Source organism: Podarcis melisellensis (assembly GCF_964234715.1).
Source record: "Podarcis melisellensis genome assembly, chromosome: 8".
NCBI classification, from domain to species: Eukaryota; Metazoa; Chordata; class Lepidosauria; order Squamata; family Lacertidae; genus Podarcis; species Podarcis melisellensis.
In genome coordinates, this window is record NC_138540.1 from 19,983,815 (window position 1) to 19,994,842 (window position 11,028).

Here is an 11,028-nt window from a genome sequence, read left to right on the forward strand (position 1 = left end):
TAGACCTTTTGCATGTGATGGTGTTTGCTTTGAGATGGCATTTTCGTCTAATCTCGCTGGATCATCTGCCTGTAGATAAACTCCCCACCTCCCAGCTTGGAAAGACCCAGGAATGAGTATACACTGTTGCCCCACAAGGGTGTGGGAAAAGTGGAAAATTCTGCAGAATTCAGAAATCCCTCTGATCTTTAAAAAAATAAAATAAAATAAAGTTTCTAGCGCCTTCAGAAAAATGAAGCTTCAGAAGAGTGCGTCTCAGCAAAGCTGGCTGCAAGCTCAATGCAATCTTTTAGCAGTTTGCATTGTGATTCCAGTGCCTGTTGCAGATCTTGCAGATCGTTCCTCCCGCAACCAGCAAAATAGAGAACCCCGCCGAGCTAAATAATACAAAGTAGGAGTATAAGGCAAGCTGTTTTCAGTTTTGCATATGGCACACAGGTGACAGAATCTTCTCCACTCAATCCATGTGCCTCCTGCTGTCCCCTACTCTCCCACCTCACAGATGTTCATGAATCAGTGGTGTCGGGCAAGAGAGTGTATATGCGCTTCTAAATATACATTGAACCCTTGGACTGAACCCCTGTGTAAGATGCAATCATGGTATACAACTTCCTTTGTGCCAGTACCTGTGCAAACATTTTCCTAGTTTTGTCCCCCACCCCCAGTTCCTTGACAAATCACCCCATTACCCATAAAGGTAAAGGTAAAGGGACCCCTGACCATTAGGTCCAGTTGTCGCCGACTCTGGGGTTGCGGCGCTCATCTTGCTTTATTGGCCGAGGGAGCCGGCGTACAGCTTCCAGGTTATGTGGCCAGCATGACTAAGCCGCTTCTGGCAAACCAGAGCAGCACACGGAAACACCGTTTACCTTCCCGCAGGAGCGGTACCTATTTATCTACTTGCACTTTGATGTGCTTTCGAACTGCTAGGTGGGCAGGAGCTGGAACTGAGCACGGGAGCTCACCCCGTTGCGAGGATTCGAACCGCCGACCTTCTGATCGGCAAGTCCTAGGCTCTGTGGTTTAGCCCACAGCGCCACCCGCGTCCCTAACATAACGCTTAACAATTCCCACTGCCGCTATTTCCCTAAACCAGGCAGATCTGTGTTTCTCTTCCCTGATCTGCACTACTCAGAGCGGGATATGTATTTAGCCTTACAAAACTATCTCCTCCTCCAATGTTGCAGGAAGAGCGCCCCAGGCAAATCAAGCACTTCCAGTATTTCAGCTGGCCAGATCACGGGGTCCCCAATGAGCCGGGGGGAGTCCTAGGCTTCCTGGATCAAGTCAACAGGGCCCAGAGAAGCGTCCCGGACACTGGGCCTATCGTAGTGCACTGCAGGTGAGTGGCCAGGAGGGGGCGATGCTTGGCTGAACTGGCTGCAGAGGTTGGCAGTATTGGCCAATGAATTTTCGTGGATTGCTCAAGTAATAATATCAAAGCACTCTCAGTTTGTATGCTCTAGATTTTCTAGGCTCCCCACTCTTTTAAAGCCATCTTGTGGGAGTGAGTTCCATAGTTCCACGCTGCATGAAGGACTTTCTGTTATCTAGCCAGGCTCTACGCTCCTCCCTTACAGATTATAAACCAACATAGAGAATGTGAACATCTTAAGATGTCAAGAACGGGCGATGGGAGGAGAAAACAGTGATTCTGGGATGGTTGGAGATCAGCGGGGCTGGGTAGGGGGGGGGGGACATATAATTACAAGGCTTATGATTCTTGCATCAGGAATCCCATCAACGCTGTTTTTATGGCTGCCTTGTAATCTCCTTAATGGCAGTAATCTCAATGTTAAACCCTCTAGAGAAAAGGGTTTAAATGTTGGGCGATTGATTTTCCCACCCGCCCCTTCCTTGAATGTTGTCAAAGTTGGCTGATGCGAGCTGGAGTCTACCAACTTCCTGGGGGTCCCAGCCCTTCCTGTACCTGTTGTAGCCATTCTCACCTTGGCTGACCAATGGGCTAATGTCTGCGCTGGGCTGGTGGCAACTTTGCCCTCCTCACCTCTCTTTCTTCCCCCAGTGCCGGGATAGGACGAACGGGCACCATCATAGTGATAGACATCTTGGTGGACACTATTCACAGGCAAGGTAAACAATAGAACTTTGAGGTTCTCTCCCCCTTTTAATTCTAAGGAGGATCTGGGGCATGCAGAATGTTTAATGCAGTCTTGTAAATAATAGGCACTCGCCTATAGTGAGCTGGTACTGCATCCAGGCGACCAGTTAGCGGAGAAACTTCGCTTTAGGTCATAAACTACTAACTGCTCTGGGCAAACAGGCTATCTGGGTGTTTTCAAGGCTGAAAACTCTGAAGATGCCTGACCAGTGAGCTTTTATACTATAGACTTGACCCCAGAGCTTGCCCCCATTCTTGTCCCTCTGGAGCTTGCCCTCTTCCCTTCAATCTTGCTGGCCGCCATGCAGTTAGTTAGGCATTCAGCAGCTTTTTGTGTTCCAAAAGGGATTTCAAGATTGTTCCGGATGATCCTAGGGACAAGGAACTTGAATTTTAACTACATCATTATGGGAAAGTTTAACACTTCCCACCTGGGCACGATTCTCGTTTTATACATGAGTTGGCCTTTTGGAGCCGCTCACAAGAGTGGTCGCCAACAGACTGTCACTGTTTTACGGAAGGGATTTGATCATCTACTGTAACTGTTAAGGCTGCACGTTGAATTCAAGGGATGAAAACCCTCTGTTGTATAACCTCCCCCAAAACAAATTGGGATGAATGCTCAGTAAAGACAGGGCATAGTCTTGACCAGTGCTGGATTTGCGTATAAGCTAAACAAGCTATGGCTTAGGGCTGCACTCTTTTGGGGCCCCTCAAAAAATTTAAAGGGAAAAAACAAACTGGATGTACATTTCCAAAATATAAGATAAAAAACAAATAAAATAAAACATATGTACAGCAACAGTGTTTTGTGTTGTGTAGGCTCCTATTTGTTATGTGCAAATGGCTTTTAGGTCCCTATTTTAGGTACCTATTAGGTCCATAAATTACCATATAGCATATATTAAACACGAAAAACAGTGACAATTTGTTGTTGACAAAGGACAGCTGGACATATAAAGGGCCCCATTACCTTCAGTAGCTTAGGGCCTCATCAAACCTAAATCCGGCCCTGGCCTTGACTACTGATTAAGCATTGTGCAAGGAAATCTGAGTGAATATTCAATGAATATATCATCTGGGGTTCCTGTGTGTCCACCATAATCTCCTTTTTGCCTCATATGCCCTTCCCTAAAACATTCGTTTCCACCAAATAATTTTGGGATAAGTTGTTTTCTTACACCTTCTTTAAGATGAAGCCATCTTGGCTGTATGGTAAAGGAACCCCTGACCATTAGGTCCAGCTGTGACCGACTCTGGGGTTGTGGCGCTCATCTCGCTTTATTGGCTGAGGGAGCCGGCGTACAGCTTCCGGGTCATGTGGCCAACATGACTAAGCCACTTCTGACGAACCAGAGCAGCGCACAGAAACACTGTTTACCTTCCCACCAGAGTGGTACCTATTCATCTACTTGCACTTTGATGTGCTTTTGAACTGCTAGGTTGGCAGGAGCAGGGACTGAGCAACGGGATCTCACCCCGTCACGGGGATTCAAACCGCCGACCTTCTGATCGGCAAGTCCTAGGCTCTGTGGTTTAACCCACAGCGCCACCCGCTGTATGGGTGTACCCCCAATTCTAAATCTGCCACAGGGAAAAATGCTCTCTTTCCACATCACACTTTTAAAGCACATGGCTTCCTGCCCCAAAGGATCCTGGGAATTGTAGTGTACAGAGCTGCAATTCCCAGCACTCTTGATGGATGACAGTTCCTAGGACCCTTTGGGGGAGAAGCCGCATGCTTTAAGTGTACAGGGCAGATGTGACCTAAGGCTGCCCCACCTTTCTTGACCCATAAATAGGTTTGGACTGTGACATCGATATCCCCAAGACCATCCAGATGGTACGGAGGCAGCGCTCTGGCATGGTGCAAACAGAAGCGCAGTACAAGTTCGTCTACATGGCTGTCCAGCAGTACATTGCCACAGAACAAAAGGAGCTGGAAGAGGAACAGGTAGGGGGCGTCCCATTTGCCCACCAAAAGAGGGGTGGTTTTGATCTGAAGAGTGCTTAGGGATGGGACCAGGGACTGGATTGCACAGTTTTGGATGCAATGGAATGGTGGAAGGAACCAGCTAGGGAACCCCCAAAGGAAGAAGGCTCAGAGACTGGGGGTGACCATGAGTGGTCAGAGAGAGAAGTTTAGGAGGAGGAGGTGTCAGACGCTGAAGGGGTAACGGGGCTTAGTGAGCTGGGAGAGCCTGTGGCAGAGAGAAGTCCAGAATCGGAGGCAGAAGCTGAATCAGGAATGTTGGGGAAGGGATGCCAAGAGGCAGAGATGAGTCCAGCTGTTGAAGAGTCACAGGTGTCTCCCACTCCTGATGCGACCGGCTCCCCTCCTCCCTGGTCTCCCAGAACCAGAAGAGGGCTGAAATGGGTAAAGGAAACCTTGGCTTCATGCAGATTCAGTCTCTGATTGCTTAGGAAAAACCCTGGAGAGGAGAGGACTTAAGACTGCTATGGGGAGGTGGGGACTTTCAGTCTTGGCAACAGATCCATGCGGCAAGACCTGTGCTCATTAGGCCTGACATTCCGCCAAGTCTGTGCACATCATGCTCTTGCCAATAAAGAGTTAATTCCAACTTGCAGGGAGTGATTTACTGCTGGCTTGCTCCTGTCAGCAATTGCTTTCTGAGCTCAACTCCCAAGGTGTTTACTCTGAAAGCATTTAAACCAGGGGTGGGGAACCAGACTCCCATCTCCCATCAGCCCCCAGCCAGCATGGCCAATGGCCAGGGATGGTGAGAGTAACATCTGGAGGGCTGTAGGCTCCTCATCCCTGAACCAGACTGTCACTTGCCTGTATTTCCCTGAGCTACCTCCATCACAGCTCTGCCTTTTTTTAAAATGCAAGAATAAGGAACCTGCGGCTCTTCAGAAGTTGCTGGGCTCCAACCTCCATCAGCCGCAGTTGCATCCAGTGCTGGTCCTACTCAGAGTAGACCCATGGAAGTTGGTGGACATTGGCTAACTTGGGCACAGTGATTTCCATGAGTCTGTTCTTGAGTAAAACGAGGTGGGATGCTGCCCAGTGAACCCAAGGTAGTCTCATCCATGAATTTCAGTGGGTCTACTCTGAGCAAGAGTAGGCCACATTTTAGAAATGGCCTCAAAGGTTGGAGGAGCTGTGGAACCAATCAGTTCTGTCCGGTTGTCCGTTTCAGAGAAATACAAGGAAGGAGAGAGAGTACTTGAATATCCGATACCCGCCGATGGAGCAGCCCAGAATGAAAGCTCGTCCCCCGTCACCAAGAGTCCAGACAGGGTAAGGTGAAGCTGTGGGGAAGAGGGCCTTATTTGAGGGCAAAGCGGGGGGCGGGGAGGAGTTGGGGAGACAGCATAGACGTGAAGCCTTGGCCCAACATGAATTCAGAGCAAATTTTTGGCTACAGAGAACATTCTTTTCAGAGCTGGGGATGCCAGAGGAAATTGTGAGAGGGCAGAAATACAAATTGTTGTGAGCAGCATAGCATCCAATTGGCATGTTGGGAGGGTGGGAAGCCAACAGTTCACCTCCATGCCCAAAGGCCTCCCAGCAAACATTACTGTTAAGGAACCCAATCATTGCCTCAGTTCTTTGTAAGATTTAGTGTTTATTTTGTTCTTACATCTCTATACCACCGTTCCTCCAAGGAATTAAAGGTGTCTTACCTGGTTCACCTCTCTCTCCATCACTGCAACAAGCTTGTGAGGTAGGTTAGGCTGAGAGGCAGTGACTGGCCCAAGGTCACACACACACACACACACACACACACACACACACACACACGGTGGCCGAGAGGGGGATTTGAATCCTGGTCCTCCAGCACTCTACCCATTACACCGCACTGCCTCTCAAGATGAGAATGCTTTCATAGACAGGGGAAGCAGCAACAAAACGGCCATGTGGTTACAAGCTAGATCAGTGTTTTTCAACCTTTTTTGGGCAAAGGCACACTTGTTTCATGAAAAAAATCACGAGGCACACCACCATTAGAAAATGTTAAAAAATTTAACTTTGTGCCTATATTGACTATATATAAAGTAATTCTCTTGAATAGGAATCAAATAAACACAAAGAAAGTATTTTATAATTACTTTATTATGAAATAGTAAGTAAACAGAAATATGAAAAATTATAAAATACTTTATTTTTAAATCTTTCGAATTTTTCAATTTTTCCCACGGCACACCAGGCAACAGTGGTTGAAAAACACTGAGCTTGATAATCGATGTGAAATGCTTTGAACACTCGAAAGCCCCCAAGAAATGCAAAATGTGATGCCCCAGGGAGGCATATGGGCTGGCTTAGTTTTTGCAAGACTTCTCTTCTCCACACCCTGCTTCCAGAAGCTTTTATTTGGGGGGGAGGGGGGTTGGAGGATGGGGGTTTGCTCTCGGTTGATGTGTTCCAGCCCCCTTTCTCCTGTTTTGCGCAAGATGAGGGTTGAGCTAGATGCCCCACTAGCCCCCTTCCAACTCTACAATTCTGTGTTTATGTGTTTCTACAGAGTCGACGAAGAATCTGCCTCCGTATACGAGAACCTCAGCGTTAAAGCCACAAAGGTCTCAGGTTTAAGCAGCTCAGGGAGATAGCAGCTTCGGAGAGGGACGTGTACTTGGTGGCTATAAAACAGGTCTGTGGTTTGTTTGTTTAACTTTAACGCTGTTTTAAGGGACCAGTGGGATCTGCTACAAAATGTTTCTTTCTTTCTTTCTTATTTTTTTAGTAATATTTTATTAAGTTTCAGAAATAACAACAAACAGAAAAAAGAAAAAACACATACAGAAAAGTATAAAATTACCAAATACAAAAAATACAAACATTTAACCTGTAAAAAAAAAAATAGAAAAAAGCAGAAAAAGAAAAAAACACAAAAATCCCCTTTTTTAAATTTCTCCTCTTTGATTCACTTATTTTCCTGACTTCCTCACATCTCCCTTTTTTGTATCCCTTTTAAAAATTATTTCAGCAAATTCATATCCAATTAATTTATCTATTATCAATCCAATCTTATTTTTAACCTTGTTGCTAGAACTCCTTCAGCTCATTTCAATGTCATCAACATGCAAAAATTTTACAATGTTTCTGTAGACAAATTTTAAATTTCCTCCAATCTTCTTCCACCAACTCTTCTCCCTGGTCTCAGATTCTGCCAGTCATTTCCGCCATTTCCATGTAGTCCATTACTTGCATCTGCCATTCTTCCAGAGTGGGTAGGTCTTGTGTCTTCCAATGCTTTGCAATAAGTATTCTTGCTGCTGCTGTAGCATACCTGCTACAAAATGTTTCAGCATGGAATGTTCCTGTTCCGTATTCCGTAGAGAAAGAGAGATTTCCCCTCTGCCCCTCCTCATCACCCAATATTCACTGCCCCGTTCACAGGAGGCAGGGGGCATTTTGAAAGGTTTTCTTGTCATTTTCAGTGGTGTTTTGTTTTGTTTTTAAAACTCTCTGAAAAGGTTTGGAGGTTATGACTGGTAGTACCATAGTCTAGCCTTCTTTTTTTAAAAAAGAAAAAGGAGACCCAGTTTGAGCAGAACTGCTTCTGGGCGTATTGCAATCCCTCTCTTCCACGCTCTCTGCCCAAATGTCCCAGGCATTGTATATTTGAGGGCACAGAAGGAAATGGTATCCACCGCAGCCCACAGATCAGGGATGGGGAACCCCAGGCCATGGGATCAAATGTGCCCCTTCCAGACTTGCTTGCATAGCTCTCAGAATTCCCCCTGGGCAACGCCCCCTCTCAGCAGACCACACCCCCTTCCACACAGGCCACACCCCTCCACACAGGCCACACCCCGTCCCCAGCCCTGTTCCACATCTTCTTTGTGTACTTGCAACTCTGATGATGCCTCTTGTTTGCCTCGTAAGAAATGGTTTTAAATAGAGGGTAAATTGAATGGTTGTAGGAGGGCGGTTGGAGGAGAGGCGGAAAGAAGAGCTGATTTGTCCATGGCTAGGGGGCGCGATCTGGGCGGTTCTGCCAGGGGCAGAAGATCACCTAGCTACAGCTCTGGTGGCATGATCTTAAAACAAAGCAATGCGCATGACCAAAACAGAGACACTTGCTATTCTGTCTCTGTTAATTCTGTGATGTTCAAATTGCTGGGAGGCAGAGCAACCTCCATTGGTTCTGCTGTGGCTTCCTCTCGCCTCCACTGTTATCTAGGGGGCAGCTGCTTCAGTGGGAGAGATAGCAAGCAGAAGCCTGGATGCTCTGGGAGTGTTTTTTGGTTGAACAGTGGGGTACAAATGCTCAGAGCAAATAAATAAAGTGAATACCTCTTTCCCCTTCCCTTTTTTCCTGCCCTTATATTAGGGGTTGCCGAGAGTCGCACCTGCACGTCCTCCACAACCTTCCATCGCCACCTATTGCTCGTTTTCACCACTTGAACCTTGGATTCAGCACAGAAAACCAAAGATTGACCCAGCATGCCACCTGTCAAGGGAGGAGCTGTCTATGCTTTAGGAACAAATCTTGGCCTAACTTATTCAGGAGAGAGACAAACTCCCCCCCCCCCCCCGTCGTGCACAAATTCCCTGATGCTGTTTATCTGCAAGTGCCTCTGGATGTCTGTAATAGAACCTACGAATCTCCTTTTAACTTGTTTTTTTTATAGATATATAGATATATATATAAGCACAGTAAGCTAATGAGTGTCCTTTTTTGTGGGGTGTGGTGGAGAGGGGAAAGTTGTTAAAACGTCACAGAAATAGGAGGCAAAAGCACATCGTTGTGCATGGAGTGTGGTACGGTTTTCTCCTCAGTGGGGTTGGGTTTACTGAGCTGCAGAGGAGAGAATTGTAGTAGTAGTAGTAATAAATAATAATAATAATAATAATAATAATAATTAATTATTATTATTATTATTATTATTATTATTATTATTATTATTATTATTTATTGTTGATACACCTGCCACCTGGCTGGGTTTCCTCAGCCACTCTGGGCGGCTCCCAACAGAAGATTAAAAACACGATAAAAGATCAAACATTAAAAACTTCCCTAAACAGGGCTGCCTTCAGATGTCTTCTAAAAGTCAGTTAGTTTGTTTCCTTGACATCTGATGGGAGGACGTTCTGCAGGGCAGGTGCCACTACCGAGAAGGCCCTCTGCCTGGTTCCCTGTAATGTCACTTCTCGCAGTGAGGGAACCGCCAGAAGGCCCTTGGAGCTGGACCTCAGTGTCCGGGCTGAATGATGGGGGTGGAGACGCTCCTTCAGGTATACTGGGCTGAGGCCATAGTATGTTGCAGCAACTCTTGTTTGTGATTTTTGCTCATTTTGCCCATGCCCCCCAATTGTGGCTCCCTAGCAGGCTATGATCGGATAGCTAACAGAACGATCCATGCTGATCATGGCTTGCTAGGGAGCTACGGGCATCTTTCCACACACCTTGTTCAGAAACAGCTAGAAGTTGAAGCTTCCTTATTGTCTTATTCTGCCAGGAGAGGAGCAAAATAGGAGTGGATCGGGCGTCACACTTAAGTGTGATGCTTGCTTTAGAGAAACCACATTATGGCAGAATCAGAATCAGTTGGAAGGGACCCCGTGGGTCATCTAGTCCAACCCCCTGCCATGCAGGATTCACAGCTAAAGAATCCCTGGCAGACAGCCGCCCCCAACCTCTGTCTAAAAACCTCCAATGAGGGAGAAGTCCATCACCTTCAGAGCAGCTCTGGCTTACTGTTACGACTGAACATGGCTGTGCTACCTTACAGTAATGCCACATCTGTAGTCACTGTCTGGTTTACCCTTATATGGGGAAAATGCCAAATTGCGCCACCATTTTGAGATTACTAGGAATGCTTCTCTATGTTAACGAGAGGTTTTTTTAAACAGGGTACCTTTTCTTCCACACCAGGGATGGCTAACATCTATGGCATTCCAGATTTTGCTGGACTCTTAAATCACACCAGCCCTCTGACCACTCACCCCATCTTGGGCTGGCAGCAGCTCGGGCTCTGACCTCTCTTTTTTTGCTCTTCAAGATATGGCAACCCAATCTTAGTAGAAGTTGTCTTTTTAAAAAGAGTAGTCTCGAGGTGAGAAACTTCCAAATTAAACCTTGAATGCTGGCAATAAACAAAGGGGCCATGCTGAAAGCTGTAAGCAAACACTCAATGGGTTCAAGTTGTCAGGAGCTCATCCTACTCTTGAGTAAGACCGCCATGTGAAAGACAACAATTCCATGACTGCAATCACGGAGCAGGAATACTAACATAAATGTCACGGCATTTGCAAGACACCATGTTTCCCTGCCTTTGGAAAAGGTATGGGGGGAGTCTCTGCGAGTTGCTTCAGAGCTGCGATGTCTTGCTGGTGTGTTTTGTTTTTGTGTGCTTAAAACAGAGTTGGGAAAAGCGACCACTGCTAGCTTAAAGGGTCATGATTTGTTTGCTGATGTCTCAATACAGATCAGGCTTAAGAACCCACTGGGTGGTTATGGTTGGGAGGGATTGTCTAATCAAACCATGAGATTTTAAAAGTTATTTCTTCTAGAAAATCTTTACAAAAGTTAGTCGCTTGCTGAGGAACCTTCTGTGTGTGGCAAAGGATTTGTAGTGTGTGTTGTGTGGTGTGTTGTACGGTGCATTCTCCTAGGCTAGTCATACCAGTGATAAACCACGAAGGAACCTCATTGACACCCATCTAGCAAGATGAGCCCTGCTGGATTGGGCCAAAGCGTGGCCATCTAGTCTAGCCTCCTGTTCTCACAGCAGCCAATCATATGCCCCCAATGGGAAGACCACAAGTGCAGGTAGCCCCTCGTAACCTCTTTAAAAACCATTCTCTGCTTGTTTTCTCTCTCTCTCAATTGTGCACGGCTACCCACCCTTCGGGGGGAAAAAAATCCTGCAAAACACCAACACATATTTAAGTCAATTTAAAGAAACTGCCATATTTGTAGAATACCACACAC

General features: G+C 46.4%; 1 protein-coding gene across 2 annotated transcripts in view; it reads left to right on the forward strand.

Annotated features, from left to right (window-relative positions):
* LOC309376806 (tyrosine-protein phosphatase non-receptor type 11-like) overlaps positions 1–8,750 on the forward strand; it is a 57,865-nt gene extending 49,115 nt beyond the window's left edge. For both annotated transcript variants that reach the window (XM_081923639.1, XM_081923640.1), the window contains exons 11-16: positions 1,188–1,342; positions 2,027–2,094; positions 3,925–4,076; positions 5,287–5,387; positions 6,613–6,738; positions 8,425–8,750. In XM_081923639.1, the coding sequence (XP_081779765.1) occupies positions 1,188–1,342; positions 2,027–2,094; positions 3,925–4,076; positions 5,287–5,387; positions 6,613–6,697 (561 nt within the window). In that variant the 3' untranslated portion in view covers positions 6,698–6,738; positions 8,425–8,750. The remainder of the gene's footprint in view (positions 1–1,187; positions 1,343–2,026; positions 2,095–3,924; positions 4,077–5,286; positions 5,388–6,612; positions 6,739–8,424) is intronic.
* Positions 8,751–11,028: the final 2,278 nt, after the last annotated feature.